At 70.0% G+C, this 23011-nt stretch overlaps 3 protein-coding genes across 14 annotated transcripts in view; 1 reads left to right on the top strand and 2 right to left on the bottom strand.

Moving 5' to 3' along the window:
- RBFOX3 (RNA binding fox-1 homolog 3) overlaps nucleotides 1–11470 on the top strand; it is a 132209-nt gene extending 120739 nt beyond the window's left edge. For 11 of the 12 annotated variants that reach the window (XM_074846862.1, XM_074846861.1, XM_074846856.1 and 8 more), the window contains 11 exons: nucleotides 2393–2644; nucleotides 3376–3513; nucleotides 3961–4014; nucleotides 4521–4613; nucleotides 5727–5787; nucleotides 6038–6091; nucleotides 6337–6469; nucleotides 7004–7043; nucleotides 7570–7631; nucleotides 7934–8012; nucleotides 8985–9162. In XM_074846862.1, the coding sequence (XP_074702963.1) occupies nucleotides 2393–2644; nucleotides 3376–3513; nucleotides 3961–4014; nucleotides 4521–4613; nucleotides 5727–5787; nucleotides 6038–6091; nucleotides 6337–6469; nucleotides 7004–7043; nucleotides 7570–7631; nucleotides 7934–8012; nucleotides 8985–9029 (1011 nt within the window). In that variant the 3' untranslated portion in view covers nucleotides 9030–9162. Of the gene's footprint in view, nucleotides 1–2392; nucleotides 2645–3375; nucleotides 3514–3960; nucleotides 4015–4520; nucleotides 4614–5726; nucleotides 5788–6037; nucleotides 6092–6336; nucleotides 6470–7003; nucleotides 7044–7569; nucleotides 7632–7933; nucleotides 8013–8984; nucleotides 9163–10058 lie in introns of those variants that run through there. The other variant, XM_074846864.1, reaches the window with a different exon arrangement.
- A 611-nt stretch (nucleotides 11471–12081) lies between these two features.
- On the bottom strand, nucleotides 12082–16209 carry ENGASE (endo-beta-N-acetylglucosaminidase). The gene is made up of 14 exons (XM_074846852.1): nucleotides 16077–16209; nucleotides 15797–15873; nucleotides 15474–15675; nucleotides 15022–15170; nucleotides 14746–14903; nucleotides 14482–14630; nucleotides 14163–14328; nucleotides 13946–14049; nucleotides 13668–13776; nucleotides 13391–13563; nucleotides 13019–13173; nucleotides 12814–12916; nucleotides 12612–12726; nucleotides 12082–12502 (listed from the first exon to the last, which is right to left on the bottom strand). Exons 1-14 carry the CDS (start codon nucleotides 16166–16168, stop codon nucleotides 12098–12100), a joined length of 2157 nt encoding a protein of 718 aa, XP_074702953.1. The 5' UTR covers nucleotides 16169–16209; the 3' UTR covers nucleotides 12082–12097.
- A 737-nt stretch (nucleotides 16210–16946) lies between these two features.
- Nucleotides 16947–22393, bottom strand: C1QTNF1 (C1q and TNF related 1). Its single transcript, XM_074846868.1, has 5 exons — nucleotides 22202–22393; nucleotides 19516–19654; nucleotides 18948–19098; nucleotides 18683–18828; nucleotides 16947–18346 (listed from the first exon to the last, which is right to left on the bottom strand). Exons 3-5 carry the CDS (start codon nucleotides 19082–19084, stop codon nucleotides 17796–17798), a joined length of 834 nt encoding a protein of 277 aa, XP_074702969.1. The 5' UTR covers nucleotides 19085–19098; nucleotides 19516–19654; nucleotides 22202–22393; the 3' UTR covers nucleotides 16947–17795.
- Between the last annotated feature and the right edge of the window lie 618 nt (nucleotides 22394–23011).

Below are 23011 nucleotides of genomic sequence, written 5' to 3' on the forward strand. Positions count from 1 at the left end.
CTGTCTCGTTTAGTAAATGAGGGCCACGGGCTGTTAATAATCAGAATTTCTTTTAACGGAAATGCAGAAAGCTGCCCCACAAAGTGCCAGGTGGGAACATCCCCCACGCCCCCGGGAGGGACATGCATGTGCGAGCAAGGGACGCCCATCAGAGCCCCCCGGCACCCCGGCCCGCACTGCACCACGGGTCCCCCACACAGCCGGGCACCCCGAGAGGGGAGCACCCGGCTGGAGGCTGGTGCTGCCTGGCTGCCCTCCCAGGGTGCTGCCGTGGGTCCCCAGGACCCCCCAGGCACTTGGCCCAGGGAAGGGGCTGCTCCTGGTGCCGGCCCCGGCTGCCGGGGGGCCGGAGCCCCATAACCCTGCCCGGAGGAGCTGGGGGCTGCCAGGGGACACGGGGCCTTTCCCGCGCCGCAGGCAGCCCCGGGGAGGATGCAGGCAGCGCAGGGTGCAGAGCAGCAGCCGTTTCCCCGTGACGTCAACAAGCATCGCGCAGCCAAACCCGTCGCCATCCCGCTCCCCAAGGGGTTCTCGCCCCCTGCAGCCCCCCGCTGCCGACCCGAGCAGCCCCAGGGATGGACGGGGACGGACGGGCAGCACCGGTGGGAGGGACACGCTGGGAGCCGTAGTTCTGCGCCTCTGCAGCACCAGCAGCCCCGGCAAGCGGCAAAACAGGGGAACCTAATGGTCCCTGAATGAAATAATGCCTGGGCTGACAAGCACTGCGACAGCCCTAATTAATAACAGACACGAATGTGGCTGTCGGGACAGGCTGGCGAGGAGCCAGCGGGGCCCAAGACCTGGGCAAGTGGGGACAGTCCCTGCCCCGGCCCCGTCTGCCTCCCCCTCCCTGCTGCCTCTTCCTGCCCAGGCAGCGGTGCCCAGCCCCGCTGTGGCGGTGGCTGGTCCTGGCTACAGTGACAGCAAGGATGAGTGTCCAGTGCAGAGCGAGCGGGAGGGCTGCAGGCTGCTCCTGCTGCTGGCTCTGTGCACACGGGCAGCGAGGGTTGGGTGCTGGGCAGCAGGGATGCAGGCAAGGAGGTTGGGTACCAGGGATGCAGGCAGGGAGGTTGGGTACCGGGTACCAGGGATGCAGGCAAGGAGGCTGGGTACCAGGGATGCAGGCAGGGAGGTTGGGTACCACGTACCAGGGATGCAGGCAGGGAGGTTGGTCTCTGGGTACCAGGGATGCAGGCAGGGAGGTCGGACGCTGGCTGCGTGGCTGCTGTGACTGTTCGGTGTCTGCCCACTCCCTGGAGCAGACTCGGCTGCCGGGGCCAGGCTGGGGGTGGGGTGGGGTTTGTACCCACGGTACAGGCAGCTGCACTGGGGGGGGGGGGGGGAGCACTGCCCCTGCAGCGTGGCAGCCCCGTCCCGCGCTGGCAGGTGCATCCCACTGGCGTGTCCCTGAGCCGCTGCGTCAGCGCGGGAAGCGCTGCCCGACCTGCCGGTGCCTTGCAGCTCGGGAGCGGGATTGTTCACGCGGGGTTCGCGTGGGGTGCCCCCGGCGCGGGCGCGACGGTCCCGGCGGCTGGGGGAGGGTGGCTGGCAGCGCGGCCCCCCCACCTGCCCCCCGCCCGCGCTCCGCACCGTAAATCGGCCTCACACACAATTAAGGAGCTTGTCTCCGCGGGCTGAGCCAGGGATGTATTTCATGGGCGAGAGGCTGCCACGGCGGGTTGTAAAGCACCCGAGGGGCTGCCGGCTGCTGCCCTGCACCGCGGCGGGTGCAGCACACGCGTGTGCAAGGGGGGATGGCGGGTGGGTGGACATGCGGGAGAGACCCACACCACCCCCCTTAGCCCCACGCCGCCCCCCCGGCAGGCAACGGGCAGCCCTCGGCGCGTGCTGTGGGTGCAGCTCACCCCGTTTGACCCCAGCGGCCAGAGCAAAAGGCCTAATCAAATATTTAGCAGTTAATTGATCCCTGTCTGGTGTTTGCCAAGGAGCCATCGACATCCCTCCCCGGCTGCCCCTCCCTGCCCCTGCGGCCCCGCTCCCCTTCGCTGCCGCCCCCATCACGGGGACACCGGGTTTGCTGCCGGCGGGTGCCGGTGCCGCACAGCCCCCCCGCAGCGATCTTGCCGGCCCGGCGTCGCTTGGCCCCTCGTCGGGCTCCAAACCGGGGGCTGCCCTGGTTTCCCTCCCCACGGCCAGCGATGCGCAGGCTCCCCGAGCTGAGCCCCACCGGGGGGGTCCGAGCCCCAGCGCACCGGGCAGGGTGGGGGCTCGGCTGCGGGGGCAGGGGCCACACCACAGGCCGGGGTGTGATGGGGCGGGGGGGAGGCCTGGGTCTGGCTGCGGGGACCAGAACCCCTCCCCGGGGCAGGGCGCAGCCCACGCACCCCGGGGACATCGGTGGGTAAGGGGGATGGTGCCGCTGTCTCACCAGGGTAACCAGGACGCCACGGCTCCGCCGGACGCGATGGCTCAGCCCTACCCCCCGGCCCAGTACCCCCCGCCCCCCCAGAACGGGATCCCCGCAGAGTACGCGCCGCCGCACCCCCACCCCACGCAGGACTACTCGGGGCAAAGCACAGTACCGGAGCACGCCATGACCCTCTACACACCAGCACAGAGCCACGCCGAGCAGCCGGGCACCGACGCCAGCACACAGTCCATAGCAGGGACGCAGACGGTACCGGTAAGGGAGCGGTGGCCGGGGGGGGCAGCCGGGGCTCTGGCAGGGGCTGGGGCGGCAGCGCTTGCCTGGCCACGGTCCCTCGGGGTGCGGGGCTGGGTGTCCCCACCGCGGCCGCCAGCTCTCTCCCTCGCAGCCCCCCCCCGTCATCTCTAATCACTCGTAATCTACCTGCTTGGCCGCTTTCCCACCAGATCGCTTCAATTACGGCGTTGTAATGCAGCGCCAGGAAAATGCTGAGCCAAGCACTTCCCAGCCCGGCTGCAGCAGCCCCCACCTGCGGGGTCTGGCCCCCCCCCCGCACCCCGAGCACCCCGTGTGCCGCCGTCACGGCCCCTGGGCACCATCACCGGGCTGACGGCGGGGAGAGGCCAGTGTGAGGCCACTCGATGCCAGCCGGCTCTCCACAGTGGGTCACCCCCCAGCCTTCCCCTCCCCGGGGTGCGCTCCCCGTGCCCCCCCCCCCGGACCCCAGCACCCACTGATGGGGTGGGTGATACCCTGACCCCGCTGGCAGCACCGGCCGAGTGGGGAGGTGCAGGCAGGGCCGGCAGCTGGTTCCCCAGTCTGGGCATTCCCTGACTCCTCGCAGGCAGAGATCCCCTCCGGCATCCCCCCAACGCGCCGGGCTGTGGGGAGACCCCCAGGGTGCTGCCCAGAGCTTGGGGACCACAGGGTGTCCCTGGGGGCAGGCCCCGAGCCCCGAGGCTGATGACCGGTGGTGCTCCCCGCAGCAGACAGACGAGGCGGCACAGACAGACAGCCAGCAGCTACACTCCTCAGACAACACAGACAAGCAGCAGCCCAAGAGGTTACACGTCTCCAACATCCCCTTCCGATTCCGGGACCCTGACCTGCGGCAAATGTTCGGGGTGAGTCCGGCCCCTCCAGCCACCCGTGTCCCTGCCCTCCGCTCCGGCGCTGCCCCGCGGCACCGGCCCATCCCCAGGGCTCGTCCTGCCCAGTCTGCACCGTGCCTGGGAACCCCCCACTCGCGGGATTTGCACCCTGGTTGACGCTGGGCTGTCGGACCAAGGCCCGTGCGTGGAGGGCGCAGTGACACAGAGCCCTTGTCCCCTCCCCTTGCCCCCTTCCCAGCCCTCATTAGGGTTCAGAGTGGTACAGGCTAATGAGATTTTGGGTGGTAGTCCTCTACTGTCCCCTGCGCGGCACTGAGGGTCCCCAGGCTGGCCCCCAAGGCAGCCCCCTGCCCACCCCTGGCCCAGCGGGGCGCAGAGCCCTGTGCCAGCCCCCCCCAGCTGCAGGCGTGGGGCTGGGGGCTCTGTGGGCGCTCACCCCTCTGCTCTCTCCACTTGCAGCAATTCGGGAAGATCCTGGACGTGGAGATCATTTTCAACGAGCGGGGCTCCAAGGTGGGTGCTGCCCGCAGCCGGCACTGGCACGGCGAGTCCCGGGGGGGGCCGGGCGAAGCCAGGGTAACCAGCAGCTCCTCTGCCCGCTCTTCCCTCCTCTCCTGCCCCGTGGGACCCGGGCCCGGGGTACCTCATCTCGGTACCCACCCCGGCTGCGGGGGCCGTGCGGGACCCTGCACCTCGAGCACAGGGGGGAGGGGAGGGCTTGCTCTGCCCCCCCTGCACAGGCAGCTCGTGTCCCTCTGTGTGTGGATGTCTCTGTTGTATCTTCCCTGCTTTCTGTGCCCCTCTCCCAGACTCTTCTCCCAGCTCGCAGGCGATGCTGGGGCCTCAGCGGGGACCCCCGGACCCAGCGGGGGCCCCAGCCCAGGCTCTCCACCTCTGCACTGCGGCAGCCTCATCTCCTGCGCCAGCTCTCCTGATTCACCCCCTCTCTCTCTCTGTCCCCGCACCCTCTCTCTGTCTCTCTCTGTCTCTTTCTTTCTCCTTTTCTCCTCTGCTCACAGGGTTTTGGGTTTGTAACTTTTGAAACTAGCACAGATGCCGACCGGGCACGGGAGAAGCTGAATGGCACCATCGTAGAGGGCCGGAAGATTGAGGTGCTCAGATAAGTGTGCTAGTGCCATGCCTGCGTGTGCGTGCGTCCCCTCGCCCTGCCTGGGGACCCTCTGCTGCCGGGGGCTGCGGGCAGGGCAGAGCCGGGACAGGGGACACTTCGGGGCAGCGCCGGGTCCCGCATGCCGCGGGGGAGGCCGGCCCGGCGGTGCATGCGTCCCTGAACGCGGCACGGGAGCATGTGTGCCGGCTGCCGGGAAGGTCGTCGCTTGGCGCAAGGAGTGTCCAGCTCAAACGAACCTCCCGCAGCCGGGGAGAGCTGCGGCGCGGGGCTCAGGCTGCGTTTTGCCACTTACAGGGGGGTCTGGTGGACCCCAACTGCCCGCAGCCGCCGTGCCCATCACGCAGGCCCTGCAGGGAGGAGAGGGGCTCTGCCCCGTGCGCTGCCCCCACCTCCCCAGCGCCCGGGAGGGAAGGGTGCTGTGCAGGGCTCCCGCACCCACTGTGAGGGCAGCTGCCGTGCTGCCCAGCCCCGGAGGCTTTTATTTCTTCAAGCCAGGCAGAGGGATCAGGCTCTGCCCGGCCGTTGGCAGCAGCAGCGAGTGGCGGGAAGCGGGGCAGCGCATGGCAGAGGGAGCCGGACGCAGATGTCCCTGGCAGCGCTGAGCGCAGGGAAAGGCGGCCGGGCTGGGCACGGCGATGCCCCGTGGAGGGGCCCTGCCTGTCGGAGAACGTGGTCTGACAAAGCCAGGCAGGAGCTTGCGGGAGCAACCTGGGCTCCCACTGCAAGTGCGTCCTTCCTGCAGGCTGGGTCGGGTGTGGGGTGGGGACAGGAGGTGGCCGAGCCTGGTGGCAGCACATTGGGGCTCGGCCTGAGCATGGCACCGCAGCGCTCAGGGCAATCGGCCACCAGCCCGACCGACGCTGGTCGCCGGAGCCGGGAGGCCTGGGCTGGCCGGGGGTAGGGGCAGGACTGCGTGACGGCGGGGCGGCTGTGGGCAGAGCCTCGCCCCCCGTCTCCCCGCGGGCTGGCATCCTTCGCTCCGGCACCTGAAGCAGCAGCGACGCGCACCGAGTGCGGCCGAGCGGGCCCTGGACCGCGGCCTCGCCAGCCCCGCTGCCTGCAGGCGCTGAGCTCCCCCCCCCTCTCTCCGCAGGTGAACAACGCCACGGCCCGGGTCATGACGAACAAGAAGGCTGCCAACCCCTACACCAACGGTGAGGGCCAACGCGGGGGCAGCTGCAGCTGCAGCGAGCAGGGGCATCCCCTCAGCAAACGCCCTCCGCACCCTTGGGCAGGCGGGAGAGCGGCTGGTCCCTGCCCAATGCGGGGGTGCAGCCCCCTGGGCACCCCCCGGCCCTGCAGCTGCCTGGGGATGGGAGCTGTGGCCCCTCGGAGCCCAGCTGGGGGGTGGGGGAGCGCCGCGGGGAGGGGACCCTCGGCCTCACCAGCTCTCCCTGCCCACAGGCTGGAAGCTGAACCCGGTGGTGGGAGCAGTCTACGGCCCCGAGTTCTACGCAGGTAACGCCGGGTGGGGGCCGGCCCCGCCGCGGGTCCCCCCGAACATCCATGTCCGTCCCCACCGCTGCTCTGAGCAGCTCCCAGCCCCTCCCGCACCCCTGCATGCACATTCCCCCCTCCCCGCCCCAACGTCCCCGCAAGCCCAAGGACTGGCACAGGGGTGCCCCGAGGTGGCTGCGGGGTCCCAGCCGAGCACTGTGGGGACCCTCTGCGGGAATCCCACGTTTGTCCCCTCCCTCCCGCAGTAACGGGGTTCCCGTACCCCGCCACGGGGACGGCCGTGGCCTACCGAGGGGCGCACCTACGGGGACGAGGACGCGCCGTCTACAACACCTTCCGGGCTGCGCCGCCGCCGCCGCCCATCCCCACCTACGGCGCGTGAGTACCGGGGCACGGCGCGGGGCCGGGGGGCCGTCGGCTGCCGCATCGCTCCCATCCTGCTGCCATCGGCGGCGGCACTGCCGGGCTCTCACGCTGTGGGGACGGGCTGCAGCTCCCCCAGCGCCTGCCTGGCCGCGGGCTCTGTGCAGCCCCCCCCCGCCTGCCACCCCTCGGGGTGACCCAGGTGCTCGCCAGCCCCCCAGGCACGAGCCGCTCTTCCGTCCGCCGCGGTTGGTTTAGTAGAAATTCCTGGCACACGCGGCCGCTCCGGTGTCGGGCCTGGCCACGGGAATCTGTGGCTGCTCGGTTGCTCCCAGCAGCGATCGTGGCCCAGATTCCTCCGTCCCCTCGGCTGTGCCCCCACGTCCGTCCCTGCCCTCCTGCCAGGAGTCCCAGCCCGGGACGTGTCCTCGGGCTGCCGGGATGGCCACTCCTGGCCCGTTGGCTGCGCTCCCCCGGTTCCCCGGCTTCACCCTGATCCCTCTGGGCCGGTGACACGGGCGGGCTCTGACGACGCCTCCTCTTTTGCAGGGTCGTCTACCAGGACGGGTTCTACGGAGCCGAGATCTACGTAAGTGCCGGGCCTGGGCCTGGGCCACGCCGGGGAGCTGTGCCGGGGCGGGGGGCGAGGGCACCGGGCGGCTGCCCCCAGCCAGCCCCTTCCCCCGGGAAGTGGAGAGCGGAGGGGGGTGGCACCGCGCAGGGTCCCGTGCCCCCAGCGCTGAGCTGGATTTACGGCCTCGGCGAGCGCCGGCGCGCTGTCGTACACCGGCATTTAACCTCCATATTTAAGAAGCCATTGGCGATATTTCAGGCGGGCGGCTGAAGGATTTATCTAACGTGACACCTCATTAAAGCGATCAGGGAGGTGACATTCTCTCCTCTGGAAATTTAATTTTTTAAGGTTAATGTTTGTGAAGGCCCCTGGGGAATGGTAATGAGGCTGGTGTGCGCCTGGTGGCACGGGCACCGGCTCCCCGCAGGGTCCCACCGCAGCTCTGTGGCAGCGCCCGGGGGGTGCCCAGCTGCCCCCGGCCCCCCAGGCCTCCCCCGGCGCGTGCCGCCCCCCGCTGACCGTGGTCTCTCCTCCGCCGCAGGGGGGCTACACTGCCTACAGATACGCCCAGCCCGCAGCGGCAGCGGCAGCCTACAGCGACAGGTAAGCACTGCTGCACTGCGGGCATCACTCCTGGGGAGGGGGGGGAGCCCCGTTTCACCCCCCGCGCTGCCCCATCCGGCACACCCCAGCTTTTGTGCCCCTCCGGATGAGGAAGGTGTCCTGCAAACCCTTGGGCTCGCTCTGAGGAGGACTGACACGCAGGCAGGGAGACGTGCAGAGATCCCGGGGCAGGGGGGGTCCCAGGTGCAGCAGGGGGGAGCAGCGGCCAGGCAGGGGGGCTGCTGAGGGCAGACGGGACCCCAACCCCAGTCGCTAACGCCCGCCACTGTGTTTGCTCCTAGTTACGGCAGAGTGTACGCAGCGGCAGACCCGTACCACCACACCATCGGCCCCGCCGCCACGTACAGCATCGGCACCATGGTAAGAGCAGCCCCCACCGTCTTTCTTTGCTTCCTGGCGCGAGCTTCGGCCAGCCCGGGGATGGGGGGGGGGCGGAACAGCACCCCAGGGCGCCTGCGGGGTGTGGGGGCAGGCGAGGGGCAGCCCCACAGGCGGGGGCTGGGGGGGGGGCGGGGGCCAGGAGCTGGCGGGAGCAGCGCAGCCCCTGCCTGGCTCTGTCCGCAGGCAGGCAGGAGAGGGGAACCCCCCCAGCCCCGTGCCTGCACCCCACACACCCCGTTACGCCCGGCCGCTGGCAGCCCCGCACAGCCCCGCCCGCACACGCCACTTCCCGGGGGCCCGGCTGCCCCCCAGAGCCCTGCCTGGGGTCCAGGACCCCCCTTTCTCCTCCCCATGCCCGCAGCCCACCCCCGCGCCAGGGCTCTCAGCTAGCTTCACAACCAGCATCAAAGATGAAAAATCCCACTCGTGGGCAGGATCTCAAAGCCAACCCGTTTTTTTCTTCCCTTTTTTTAACACACACCCCCCCACCCCGACTCCCCCGGCTGGGGCCGGCTGCCCAGCGCCCCTCGGCCCCCCCCCAGCCCCGGGCAGCCGCCTGCGAGGGGCCGTGGCCCCTCGGTCCCGGGCGGGGTTGGCACCAGCCCGGCGCTGCTGCGGGGACGGGGACGGGGACGGGGCCAGGCTCCTCCGCGGTCGCTGCAGGCGGGAGGAGGCCTGGCTATGGCGGTGCCACGCCGGGGGCACCGTGGCTCGGGGCACCCTGCGGCCCCTGGCCCACCCAAAGCAGCGCCTGTGGCCGTCCCAGAGCCCGGGCAGCACTGGGCACCCTCGGCCCTGCCCACCCCTCGTGTCCCAAGGACAGAAGCGATTTGGTGTCATTTTAAAGAGAGAAAAAAAAAAAAAAAAGAAAAGAAAAAAAAAAAGGGAAGAACTGGGCTTTGCCTCTCTCTCGAATACTGATTGGCTTTTTTTTCATCTTTGATGTTGCAGGCTAGTCTATACCGAGGAGGGTACAGCCGCTTCACTCCCTACTAGCAAGACAGACCCAGCCCCTCCCACCACTAACACTGACCGCTCACTAGCGCCAAACCAAACCAGGCAGACAGAGCCGAGGCCGGGCGCTGGAGGAACCGCGGCCTGCCCGGGCGGGCGGGGGCTGGGGCTCAGGCTGGGCTCAGGGCTCAGGCTGGACTCAAGGCTCAGGCCAGGCTCAGGGTTCAGGCCGGGGCTGGAGCTCAGGCCGGGCTCAAGGCTCAGGCCAGGCTCAGGGCTCAGGCCGGGGCTGGGGCTCAGGCCAGGCTCAGGCTGGGCTCAGGCCTCAGACCGGGCTTAGGCCGGACTCAGGGCTCAGGCCAGGCTCAGGCTCAGGTTGGTCTCAGGCCGGGCTCAGGGCTCACGCCGGACTCGGGGCTCAGGCCGGGCTCAGGGCTCAGGCCAGGCTCTGCTGAGCCACAGAGGCCCCCACCCGCAGGGTCACCTCAAGCCGCTCCGTCCCGCCGCCCGCCCGCATCTCCTGCAGCGTCCACCCGCCCCGGCACAGCCCCGCGCCTTGGCTGGGTCCGGGGGGCTCCTGCCCCGGCACCCCGGGGGACCGTGTGGAGCGGGGCCAGCGCTCGGCCCCAGCAGCACCCTGTTCCCAGAGCCGGCTCGTGGGGTCCCCGTGCAGCTCCACCCCGGCCCGAGCCCCCGGCGGGTGCTGCCCTGGCTGGGGGTGCCGGGGCCTCGTCCCCCCGGCTGGTGCGAGGGGATGCTCTGGGGGCAGGCACGGGGGGCACGGCGCTGCCGGCACCCCAGGAGCAGCCCCTTTGCCCCCCGGAGGAGAGACAGGAGCTGGTGGGGGCTGCTGCAAGCTCCAGGGATGGAGCTGGGCTGGGACAGGTGTGGGATCCCGGGGACAGACCCCCCGGGACAGCTCCCCCCGGGGCTTCTCTGGGACGGGCTGCGCAGGCGTGAGGCGCGGTGTGGGCTTGGGGGTCCGGGCTGGTGGCCGCGTCCCCACCGGCCCACGGCTCGGCCCCCCCGCGCCGCTCCAGCGAAAGACCTGCCTCTCTGTTTCTGTTGTAGTGAAACCGCGGCCGTTTCCTTCTGGGACCAGGAAGGGCAAAAAAATCCACACGCACACACACACGCACACACACACACACACACACACATACCAAAAAAAAAAATCAAAAATAAAAAAATCAAAAGCAAAGCAACAAAACAACAAAAACAAAAAAAAAGCGAAGCGGTAACAGCCAAGTGAAAGTCCCGTACTGTCCACACACGCACCGAGCGAGCGAGTCCCGGAGGAGCGCCGCGGCGAGCACGGACCGGCCGGACATGCCCGAGGGGCCCCTCTCCGCCCCGGCCCCGCAGCCCGCGGCAGGGAGGGAGAACCGGCCCCCGCCGCGCGCGGGGGTGTCCGGAGGGGCCCCCGCCGCCCGGGCGCAGGGCCTGGGCACCACGTCTTCCTTTCAGCCCCGGCGCGGCGTTGCTGGGGGGGCCGGCGGAGAGCTGCGGCACGCCGCCCCTTCCCCGGCTCTGGGGACCGGGCGCCGGGGTGGGAACCCGGCTTCGTGTTTCCCGAGCTCCGGCGCTGGCCGGTCATCAGCGTGTCGAGTGTGCGAGGCCTCGGCTCCGCGTGGAGCTGGGGCGGCGGCGCAGCCGCTTTGCTGAGGCGCTGGGCGTTGCAGGGGGACGAGCCTCTGCCTTTTAAAGGGAATTTTTGTTAAGAGGAGCTTGCAACTCGCTTGCGATCCCTTTCCCCTCCCTCCTTCCCCCCCATCCCCTGACGCACCCGGGGCTCCCGCGCTGCGGGGAGCAGCCCTGACCGCCGCCGCTGCGCTGAGCCGGGACGGGCGCTGCCCCGATCCTGCTCCGCGGGGCGGGACACGCTCACGGCCACCCGTCCCTGCCCGAGGCGGCGGAACCCCGCCAGCCCTCGGCGTGGGGTCTCCCCATTGCATCGCCCAGGACCGGGGCCCGGCGTCGCCCGCGGGGACCAGCCCGAGCCCCGGGGTCGCTCTGCGGCAGCCGGCACAGCGGGTCCGGTGCCCGGCGGCGCGGGGCTCTGCGGAGCCCACCCCGGGGTGCAGCCCCGTCCCGCAGGGCGGCCTGCGCTCAGCCCCCCCCACCCCGCCCCGCGTGGCTCCGCCACTCCTCAAACCTCACTTTATAGTCTGCAGACGCCCCCGACGCTCCAGCGACGAGCTCCCCCTTTTCTATTCCCGGTGTACATAGCCCCGGCCGCCCCGGCCCCGCGCCCCCGCCCCTGTACAAAGCTCCTTCCATCGCTGTACTGGCTTCTTCCTTACAGCAAACCCCTGCGCCGGCCGCCGGCGCGCAGGCTGGCGCCGGCCCATCCTGTATGCTTCAAAGGTGTGACCATTCTAATAAACAGTATTATTATTATTATTATTATTATTATTATTATTATTATTACAAGGATTATTATTATTATTATTGAAATTATTAATAAAGATTTCTTTCTTCAACCAGGGCGACTCAGGTTTTGACTGGGGCGCTGGCGCGGGGCCGTGGCTGCACGGTGGGCAAGGGGGGAACCCACCAGGGCCCCCGGCCTCGCCGCAGCGGGGGTGCAGGGTGCTGGCACGGCAGGAGCCCTCCCCTGGCTGCGCCGAGCCCTTCATTTTTCAAGCCGTCAGATAATTCATTTCAGAGCGAGTCCCTCACCGGAGGAGCAGCAGCTTAACTGCTGACATATTAATTTTCCTGACCAGGAGCCAGCATTGTTTGCGGGACCGGGGCCGGCGCTCGGAGGGAGCTGGGGCTGGGCGACCCCGCTGCGCGGCGCGCTTGCCTGCCTCCCTGCCTGCTAATTGCTTGCTCACCAGACTGTAAGAAAATAATTGCTGCTATAAATTTTCTCTCTTTCTCCGCATAAGCTATCCAGAGGAGGCAGCATGGGGGCAGCCTGGGCGCCCGCAGCTCGCAGGCAGCGAGGGTTGCGGGAGCTGGGGGGGTCCCTGGGCAGCACCCAGCACCCAGCAGCCCCCCATGGCGGGGAGGGACCCACCGAACCAGGGTGACGAGGTGCAGCCCCCCCCGCCCGCCCGCCAGCACGGAGGAGACACGGACGCGGGGCTGCACCGCGATCGCCTTTAATGCCCGTCTGGGCTGGTGCTGCCGGCTGGCTCGGAGTAGACCAGCACCAGCCGCCCCCAGCGTTCCGGGTCCACGGGCAGCTGGTCGCGCAGCACCGGCTCCACCAGCAGCTCCAGCTGGCAGGACTGCCCGGCCGCCGGCCGCGGCACCGCCAGCCCCACGGCGCGGTACAGGCAGGCGTGCGCCAGCCCCAGCAGCTGCGGCGGCTGTTGGCCCTGGTGGCAACCGGTGCCCCGGCGGAGGACGCGGAAGCAGCCGGCGCGACCGGGCGGGAAGGTCCAGCGCAGGGTGAGGCTGAGCGAGAGCTGTTGCGGGTCGGGGCCCTCCTGCCACCAGAGCTGCGAGGCCGCCAGGCCCTGCACCTGCGGCGGGGAGGCCACCGCACTGGCCGCGTCCAGCACCTGCCGAGGGAACCACGGGACCGTTGGGGCCGAGAGGACCAGGCACCCACCCACCCACCCGCCCATGTCCTGGGCACGCAGCGGGGGACTCCCAGTGGCGGGTGCTCACCCGGACCTCCCCGAGGAGGCAGGTGAAGGGGGTCTCCTGCGGGCTGGGCTGGTGGCGGGACACGAGCAGGAAGAGGTCTCGCAGGCTGCAGTCCTGCAGGTCCAGCTCGTAGCACCTGAGGGGGCAGAGCGGGCACGGTGCTGGGGGGGCCGTGGGGTACCCGCACCTGCCCACGAGCACGGGGTGCTGGCAGGGCACTCACCGGCTGGTCCAGCCGTGGGAGCCGCCGTCGCAGGCAGCGAGCAGCTTGGCGAGGCCAGGGGGTGGTGCCGGGAGGAACCGCGGGTGGTGCCGGCCGTTGGGCTCTGCCAGAGGGAGCAGGTTGTGTTGGGGGCTTGGGGTGTGGAGCTGGTCCCATGCCCCACAGCGGGTGCTCCATGGGTGTGGGGGGCGGGCGGGGTCCTCACCGGGCAGGGAGGTGACGTTGCCTTCGTGGCAGGTCCCCGAGTCCCAGGTGGTGAGCTCCAGCGCAACCGTGAACTCGTCAGGGTGTGGCCCCTCCAGCTTGTAGAGCAGGGTCAGGAAGAGCTTGGGGGGCGCTGGCATCTGCAAGGAGAAAAGGCTGATGACCCCAAATCCACCCAGAGAGAGAGAGAGAGAGAGAGAGAGGGGAGAGAAAGAGAAGATGCATCGGGTTAGGTCTGCAGGGCAGTGCGGGCCGAGCGCCCCGTGGCACGCTCACCGCGAGGCGCCAGAGCCACACAGCCTTCCCCAGGCCGTGCCATGCCGTGCCAGCCCGGCGCCGAGCGGGGGGGCGAGGGGGCTTTTCCCCGACTCACCGGACGGCCACACGCTCCTCGCCGGGGGGGATGGTCCCCTGCAGCCGCAGGGAGCTGCCCCCACACCAGGCGTCCCGCAGGCAGCAGCCGGTGCTCAGCCTGCCCTCGCGCTCCGGGTAGAGCGGTTGGATCTCCTGCGCGCTCAGGTCGTACCAGGGCCCGGCCTCTTCCTCCTGCGGGACAGGGCGAGCTGGGCTGGGTGGGGAGCCAGGAGCAGAGCCCCCCCCAGCCCAGCCCAGCCCAGCCCAGCCCGAGCCGCGCCGTTGCCCCAACCCACCTTGCCAGCCAGGAACCTGCTGGTGCCCATGCCCAGGCTGAAGGAGGTGGCGAGCGGCAGCGTGCAGATGCTGTGTGTGGGCAGGTACTCGGCCAGCGAGGCCCAGAACCTGCAGGGAAAGGCAGAGCAGAGCCCTGGCATCGCCTCGGCTGGGGCAGAGCGGGGCCAGACTGGTCCTGGCTGGTAGCCACAGTCTCCCAGCGGCTCAGTCCCACTGCCCAGCAGCCCCCCAGGCCCCATCTCTCCCCAGCCCCCACCCTGCTGAGCCCCCCCCTCACTTGTTCTCGTTCTGCAGGAAGTTTTCCTCTCCCAGGTGCTCATAGACCCAGCCAGGAGCGAAGATGGCTGCGGAGAGGCCATGCTGGCGGATCAGGCGCAGGGACTGCAGAGACGAGCGGTGAGTGGCACGGCACGGCACGGCCATCGGTGGGAGCCCAGAGCCCTGCACTAGGGGAGGCCCAGGGTCCCGCGCTGGCCCGGCCCTGGCACACCCACCTTGCCAGTGTCAAAGCCGCCACCGACCACATCCCCGCGGGCAAAGACATCGACGCCAACGTAGACATCAGTGCGGCGCGGCCCGGCCAGCCCGCGTGTGCGCTCCAGGTGCTCCTCCTTCCAGTTGTAGTTGGTGAACAGCCCATCACAGGCATCAAAGAACACCCTGGGGATGAGGGGCAGGGTGGACCTTGCAGCTGTGCCTCACTGAGGGCTGTGCAGGCTGTGCCCTGACCCCCCCAGGTTTGGGGTGGGCTCGTACCCCCCACCTGAGGCTGGTTTTGCCTGGGCAGGGTGGCGGGGCAGGGCCCAGCCTCACCTATTCTCCTCATTCAGCTCATTCTGCCATTTCAACGCGCCGTTCTGCAGGACACTGTCGTACCAGATCACCAGCCCCCCCGGCACGGCGTCGTGCACCCGCGCTGTCAAGTGCCGCAGGAAGGGGAGCAGGTTCCCCACCGCAGCCGCCTGGCCGGAGAGAGCAGGGAGGGGTCGGCACGGGGCGGATGAGGGGCCTGGTGTGAGGGCAGGGGGGCAGGCAGGGGGACAGGAGGGGGGCAGGCAGGGCATGACCGCAGCTCACGCTCAGCGTGTTCTCGATGTTGACCAGCCAGCCGTCGAAGCCGTAGTGCTGGGCGATGCGGGCCAGCTGCTCGCCCACGGCGCGGTACGCCTCCTCCCCGCCGGCCAGGAACGCCTCGCACAGCCTCTGCCCGTCCATCCACTCCGTGATGAACGTGCCTGGGGAGGCGGCGACAGCAGCGTCGGCCGCTCGCCCTGGCAAACCCCCCGTGTGCCTGGAGGCTCCCCCGGGGCCCGGCCCTGCAGCCACCAGCCCCGCAGCCGGCCCTGCCCTCACCCAGCACCGGGACGCCGTTCCTGTGCGCCGCGTTGGTCCAGCACACGGGCGGGATGGTGACGGTGCGGTGGCTGAAGTAGATGAAGATGTCGATGTAGCGCCAGTGGTAGAAGACGTAGGGATTGCGTGTGGCTGAGCCCTGGATGAACCTGCAGTGGCAGAGCGGGACGAGGGTTGGGCAACGCGGGAAGGACGCCGGCAGACGCTGCGGGGCTGGGCAGGAGCCTGACTCACGGCCCGGGAGTGGGGCAGAGCTGTGGCACTGAGCCACCCCTGTGGACCCGGCTAAGGTTGCCCCGAGCAAGGTCACCGTGCTCCGGCACTGAGAGCCGAACCCTTCCACCCCTGCCCGTGGCCGAGCCGGCGGGAACCGAAGCGGGCAGAAAGGGCAGAGGTTTGGGGTTTGAGGCGCTGAGCCCCGCTGCCGCGTCTCCCCTCCAGCCAGCATGTACCTGTCCTCCAGGTACCCGCCGCGCATGTCGTGGCACACCAACGTCCGGGGCCTCTCGCCATGGAGCGGGGGCTGGCGCTTCGCCAGCGGCACGGCCGAGACGTTGAAGTCGTCGTTGCCGTCGGGCTGCCAGGCCAGCAGCTCCTCCAGGCCGGACAAGAAGAAGCTGACGGGCTCCGTCGTCTTGGTGTCGAAGTGCCTCGCTGGGGCAGTGGGGAGAGGGGGGACGGGGGTCAGCGGGGAGCACTGGCCATGGGGCTCCGCACCGGCGGTGGGGACACGGTGGGGTCACGGTGGGGACACAGTGGGGACACGGTGCCTCACCTGGCAGGGGCTGCGGGCGGGTGCTGACCGTGTCGTGCAGGACGGTGGTTCCCCGGGGCTCTGCCGCCGGCTGGAAGCTGCCCGGGGAGGGGGGTGAGAGCCGGGACAGGTCTCGGGGCTTGTCCGGCACCCACCGCCGGGCCGGGCCGGGCCAGCACCGCGGCCAGCGCCCGCCCAGCCCCGGTCCCGGTCCCGGTCCCGATCCCGATCCCGATCCTGATCCCGATCCCGATCCCGATCCCGATCCCGATCCCGATCCCGGGCCCGGCCCGCCGCCCACCTCCTCCGCCGGCCGCCCCGCTCCGCCTCCGCCGGCTCCTCGGCCCCGGGCCTCTTCCCGCGCCGCCCGGGCCCCTCCTGCGGCTCCGCCATGGCGCTGCCCGCTCTGACGGCGCCGCCGGCCCCGGCCTGGCCCGGCAATCCCGGGGGCGCGGCCCGCGGAGCTCCGCCCGCCCCGAGCCCGGCCCCGGCCCGGCCCGCACCGCCCCCAGCGCCCGGCCCGCCCCGGCCGCGCTCGGCACCGCCCGGGCCCGTGTGCGCCGGGCTGAGACGTGTGTGCCGGGCTGGGACAAGTGTCCCGGGATGGGGACGTGTCTCCCGGGATGCGACGCGTGTCCTGAGACGGGCTGCGGGTCCTGGGATGGGGCCACATATCCCGGGATGGAACATGTGTGCTGGGATGGGACGTGTGTGCTGGGATGGAACATGTGTGCTGGGATGGGACGTGTGTCCTGGGATGGAACATGTGTCCTGGGATGGGACGTGTGTCCCGCGATGGAACATGTGTGCTGGGATGGGACGTGTGTGCTGGGATGGGACGTGTGTCCTGGGATGGGACACTTGTCCCGGGATGGAGCCATGTGTCCCAGACTGTCCCTCACACTGGCCTTGTCACTGCGCTGGGTGATCCGGACTCTCGATAAACACGGCCACCACCCCCAGCCTGCCCAAGGCCGTTTCTGTGCTCAGCTCCCTGGGCCTCGCAGAGCACAGCTCAGGTCTCCCTGGCCCTCCTGGGACCATCTGCCCTTCCCACCAGCTCGCCAGCCCACGGCTCTCAGGTGCCCCCACACTCCGAGAGCAGGACCCTGCCCTGAGCTGCTCGGAGCGTCCGCACACACAAAGCAGGAGGATGCGCTGGAAGAGTGAGTAGGACTCGAAATCGTGGGGTGTTTAATGTGGTCACAAGCTGTACAGAGGGCGGGGGGCCCCGCTCTGCCGTTGCATCTACAAAACCCAAAGCCTGCCCAGCAGATAATCTAACTGAGGAGGAAGCGGTTGAGGCCAAAGGCCCCGCGCCCGGCTGCCGGCAGGGAGCCAGCTCCTCCTCGGCAGCGTCGGCACCGAGCAGAGGCTGCGGCGGGGAAACTGCGACAGGGACTGGCAGAGGGGAACCGATTCAATCCGCTCCCCGGTGGGAGAAGGGTCAGCCCCGAGGGTACCCAGCACCGTGCTTGCACCCTCCGTGCTCTGCGGGAGGGAAGAGGGGCCCTGAGTGGTTTTATTGCTTTTCCTGCTGGATGCTGAGCACCCTCTGCCCTTTTCCAGGAGAAGGAGCTGGCAGAGCGTGGCACAGCGCCGGCAGGGCAAGGGAGGAGCAGAGTGTGTGTGCCTCGCACCGGAGCACCGGCGCTGCGACTCGGTGCCAGCTCCCAGCCAGTGCCACCAACACCTGTGCCCTGCAAACCCAGCTCCAAGGCAGGCACGGGGAGGGGGGGGGGGGGACACACAACAAGCTCCCTGCCTGCCCCAGGCCAGCAGCCGCTTCCCGGCTCACAAAAGGCAGCAGAGGCTGGAAACGGCTCCGACTCCTCCAGACACAGCCGATGGGCCTCGAGGAGCTGGGGGTTGGGGTGTTCACATGCTCGCGCAGCTGCGGGGGGTCGCGGCACTAGAAGGGCTAACAGCGTAACGGCGGGCGCCGTGCCCGGGGCGAGAGGGGCGCAGGGGCTCCCCGGCCACCCGCCGCAGGGGAGGAGGAGCAGGGTGGGGCAGGGGCTCAGGGGTCCCCGCTGTACTTGATGAGGTGGCCGCTGAAGGTGATGTAAGTGTCGTACTCATCGCTGAAGACGGCGTTCTCCCGCTCGCCCTTGTAGAGCCGCACCCAGACCTCGTCCTGCTCCCGCAGCTCCAGCATGACGCTTTGGCTCTGCATGATGCTGCGGTCGCTCACCTGGGCGTAGAGGATCACCACCTCCGCCCCGTTGCGCACGATGTGCAGGTACGTCTCCTTCTGGTTCCAGGTGTGCACGTTGAGGCTGAAGTAGTAGATCCCGGGGACGTAGCAGTAAAACTTGCCCGTGAACATGTTGAAGTGGTCATAGAGGTTGACAAACTCCGTGTCGAAGATGAGGGTCTGGTAGTAGTCGTTGCTGTGCAGGGGTTTCTTGCGGCCCACCGAGAAGGCGGCGTAGTGGCTCTTGCAGCGCTCCCCTGGGGCGCCCACGCTGCCCTTCTGTCCCTTGGGCCCCGCGTGGCCCCTGCTGCCGGCCACCCCCATCTTGCCGAACTTGCCCTGCATGCCTCGCTCGCCGCGGTCCCCCTTCTCGCCTGGGCAAAGCAGGGGGGACAGTGGTGCTGTCAGAGGCGGGTGCCATCTCTAAACCCTGGAAGCCCCTTTGCCTGATGAAGGGATGGAGACGGCAGGGACGGCCCCCCAGCCCCTGCCCTCTCCCTGGGCTCCGATGCAGCCTCCAAAGTTGTGCCCAGAGGCCACCAGAGCAGGAGCAGCTCGTGCCCCGAGTGTCTCCCACCATCCCCCCTCTGCTTCTCTCCCAGTTTGTGTGAGACTGGGAGCCCAGCTTTGCACTGGCCCCGGGGTGATGCCGGCAGGTGCCCGGGCCGCGGGTTTGGCTGCGGGCAGCGCGGGGTCCCGCCAGCCCTCACCTTTGAGGATGGTCATGTTGATCTGAGGCAGGGGCTGGTACTGGGGGTAGGAGAAGCGCGGCTCGGGCAGCTCGCAGCAGCGAACGCAGCGGGGCCGCAGGGGCAGCCCCTCCTGGGCACCGCCGGCCTTCTGCTCCCGCGTGGGCCTGGGGAGGGCAGAAAGCAAAGAGCAACAGAGAGCTACGGGTCGGGGTGGGGGCCCTTCACAGTGCCAGGGCTGCCCTGGCCCCCGCTGCAAAATGCCTCAGCCCCGGCGTCCCCTCACCTGGCAGCGTGGTGCTGGGTCGGTGCCTCCTCAGGGTCCATCTGCAAGCGCCGGTCGGGGCTGCTCTGGCTCCCCGCGGGGCCGGGCAGCAGCAGGCAGGAAAGCAGCAGGACGCCGAGTGCCCGAAGCCCCCCCATGCTGTGGCGGTGCCCTGTGAGGTGGCAGGGACGGCTGAGGGGGGACAGCAGGGCCTGGCAGAGCCGGGAGCCGCAGAGCCGAGCGGCCCTGCCGTGCCAGCCCGGCTGTGCCCTGTGCCGTGCCCAGGACAGGACCCGTTGCACCACACAGCCCCAGGCAGGGCACAGCGGCGTTTCCAGCCCCAAAAAGCTGCTCTTGCTGCAGCCCTTTCCCAGCGGAGCTCACGGCGTGGGCACACGCGTCCCTTGCAGCTGCAGGGACCGTCTGTACCTAAATACTTTTAGCCAGGTCATGCGCCTTGGGGACGCTCCAGTGAGTGCCTGGAGAGACCCACATTTGGGGCAGGGCAGGGGCTCTGGGCTCGCCAACAAGCTGGGGGCTGGGGCCACGCAGCCCCCAGAGCCCTGACACGCGGGGAAGAGGGAATTACCTGGGGAGCCAAGGGTGGAACAGAGCAGCAGCCTCCGGCTGCCCAGCCAAGCCCTGGGCCAAGCGCTGCTGTTCCTGCTCAGCCGGGTTTCAGCTGCCTCCCATGGCTGCCCAAGAGCCGCAACCGGGGGGGTCAGCACCTGAAAAAATTACAGGCAGCTCTAGATACCATGGGGCAAATGTCAGGGGGCAGCCCTGCCTGTTGTGGGGGACCCTAGCCCTGCCTGGGGAGGGTGTCTTCATCCCCCCAGGGCGTGAAGGATGCCAGCAGCACAGGCTGTACCCCCCCACACCCCGTGAAAGGGGCTTCTCTGCCCCAAGAGCTGCCAGCCCTCGGCCCCCACCCCTGCGCCCGGGCCCTCGGTCTGAGGGTTTGCAAGGAGACAAGACCCACTTCTCTGGAGACCTGGATGTGGGCTGGTAGCCCCAACTGGGAGTTGGCCACCACAGGGAAAAACCTTCCTGGGTGCCCACACCCTGCGTGGGGCCAGAGCTAATATTTGCAGTAGCCGGTGGCACCACGGCCCACCCTGGGCAGCCCCGCTGCCCCTCCCTCCCTTATCAGAGCCGTGGCTGCTCGAGGCGTGGGGCCGGGCACGCAGCACCTTGCCCCGCGCCCCGAAGGCACCAGGACAGCCGTGGCCAAACCGCCCGGCATCCTGCGGTGCCGGGGCACGACCGGCCGGGCACAGGGCTGCAGGCTGGGGCTGCTGGTCCCACACGCTGCCGTGCTGGGGCCCTGCAGCGCCGGGCTGGGGGTGGCTGCTCGCCTTTGCCTCCCTCCCCTCCCCACGCAGCCTCCCCCCGCGCTGGCCACAGGCTCTGCTGCGATCCTGGAGCGCCTGCCCCAAGGGGCACAGCACGGCCCCATGTCCTGGGGGTGGGCCAGGCCACGGGGAAGGATTCTGGGGCAGAATTCTGTTGTTTTGGTGAACAGCTGATCTCTGAGCATGAGGAGCCCCCGTCAGTGACCACCGGGCTGGGCCAGCTGGTGTTGCCCCCAAAAGTGGGGGCTGGTGGGGTCGGGGACCGGGCATGCGCTGGCAGCGGGCACAGAGGGCGTTTGAGGCCAGGGTGGATGCCTGGCTCGTGAGTCACCTTCGCTGGGGCCAGGAAGGGGCGGAAGGGTGGGGAAAGGCTCCAAAGGGCTTTTCTGCTGCACCCCCTGTCCCCTCATGCACTTCCGGGGTGCCTGTGTCCCCCACCCACCTCTCACCCCGATATCTCAGCCCGTCCTGCTGGCGCTGCCGGCTGCAGGGAGAGGCAGGGCTGTGGGCAGCGTGTGCGGGCAGCCCGGTGCCGTGTCCTCCGTGCCCATGCCCTGGCCTGGGCCCTGCCCGTGCTCGGCTCCACGGGCAGGGGAGAAGCGGATCCGCGGGCACAGAGGCGGCCAGCGAGGGGCTGGTGAGCAGGTACCACCCAGGGGAGCCTCGGCCCCGGCTCTCTGCACCCTGCTCGGCTCCAGCAGTGCCAGCCACACGCCGGCGAGCACAGCACGCAGCCCACTGGGGTTTTGGGAAGCCCGTGGCTTTCCCTCAGCTCTGGGACCATCAAACCAGACATTCCCCCGGGACCCGAAGCAGGCTCGACCCTGGGGAAAACGCAGCTTTGCAGGGAACTGCTCCACAAGGAGGAGAAATCCTTCCCCAGGAAATTCCCACCGAGAAAGGCAGCGCGCTTCCCGGGCTGCAGTAGGGCTGGAAACGGGGGCGAGTGCGCCGGGCCCCGAGCCCGCGGCTCCCCCTGCACCCCGCAGGCGCCGGGCGGGGGGTGCCCGCGTACACTCGGGCATATCCAGCCCTGCTGAAGGGACGCTGTTTTTTCCTGTCAGGGTTGGATGCTCTCCAGGAGCATTTTGGAGATTTAAATTCAGTGGCTGCTCAAGCCTTGGGACTGCAAGTCAAAACATCCTGAAATACATTCCAGGCAGCAATAACGACCGTGAGGAAACAAGAGCAAACGCCGGGGGCGGGATGAGGGGGCTCAGAGCGGCGGGGCGGTGGGGAGGCGGCGGGACCCACGCGCCCACCTCGCCCTCCCCGTGCAGGGTGGTGGGTACAGCCCTCCCCAAGCCGCAGCAGCTGGAGCCGCGGTGCCCCTGGGGGCCTGCTGCTGGGATGGCTCCCCCCGCTTTTTGCTGCCGCAGCCGGGGGGGTCTCAGAGCCGTCTGCACCCCCGGAGCCGCGCAGAGCCGGTGGGCAGCAGGGTGGGGGCTGCACGGGCCAGCGGTGGTGAAGGAGCAGCAGGGCGGTCGCAGCCCCCGCAGCCAGACGCTGTGCTGAGGACCCCAGCAGCCACCACATCCCCCCCCGACATGCCGGGGGTGGCCCAGCCTGGGTTTGACGTGCTCGTGGGGACTGGCTTTGTGGGCGCAGGGCTGGGGGGGCCGCGGTGGATCCGTGCAGGGCCGAGCGTGCGCCGCAGGCTCCAGCAGTAACCCCCCCCCAGCGCCTGCCCGCCCGGAGCTGCTGGGGGCCGGGCTGCGCCCTCGGGACCGTAAGGGTCAGCCCTGGGGTCCCCCCGCGGGCAGGGCCCTTGCTCACTGACTGGACCGGGGTCCCCCTCGCTGGCCGCACCCCAGGGCACCCGAGGCAGAGCTGCCTCCCGGGTGAGGCCGCAGCGCCCGTCGCCAATGGCACCCACAGACGGGCCCGCAGGGCCCCCCCCAAACCCGCCCCCCCACCTACCTCTGGGGCAGGGCTGCTGCCTCTAGAGCATCCCCCCGCTGCCGCCCTGGAGCCCCCGGGCCCGGGGCAGAGCCTGCCCGCGGCCGATCGGCTGCCGCCCACCCCGACGGCCTCTCCTCCCTCGGCCCGGGCGGAAACGCACTTTCTAGAAAGCGAAGGAGGCAGCGGAGGAGCGGGACGAGGCGCAGCCCTCCCACCGCCAGATGGGAGCCCAGCAGCGCGGCCGTTAACCGTCTGTGCTCCCGGCGCCGGCCAGCACCAGGCCCACAGCCGTCACCGGCGCTGGCCCGAGGTCGGGGTCTGGGGGTGGCACATGCTGGGGGCTTCGATGGACTCGGCACGGGGGGGGGGTGGGACCCCGGCGGCTGCAGCTGCGCCCCGGGGCAGGACCCAGCCCCGCACCGGGAGAGCCGCTGCCCGTTCCCCAGCCCCGGGGGCACCGGAGCCTGCGCGGCCCCGACCGGGAACGGGCCTTTCGCGGGCAGCCGGACACACACACATGTCCCACAGCGCCGGGCAGGATCTGTCCCTGTTCCCCGCACCCCAAGTGACTTTGGGGGGGGTACGACACACGGGGCGCGTCCGGGCCAGCGCTGCGGCGGCAGAAGGAGCCGCGGGGCTGGGGCCAGCCCGCACCGGGCGCCGCACCGGGGTCGTGCCCGCCGGGGCTGCCGGGCGGAGCCCACCCGGGGCAGAGACACCGCCCCGCAGGGCCGGCTCCGGCCCCCGCACGGCGGCTTCCCCGATGCCGGGCTCCAACCGCCCGTGCGCTGGGGCGGGTCCGGGTGTGGGGGTCGGCTCCGGTCGGAC

The sequence above is a fragment of the Strix aluco genome, chromosome 21 (genome assembly GCF_031877795.1).
Source record: "Strix aluco isolate bStrAlu1 chromosome 21, bStrAlu1.hap1, whole genome shotgun sequence".
NCBI classification, from domain to species: Eukaryota; Metazoa; Chordata; class Aves; order Strigiformes; family Strigidae; genus Strix; species Strix aluco.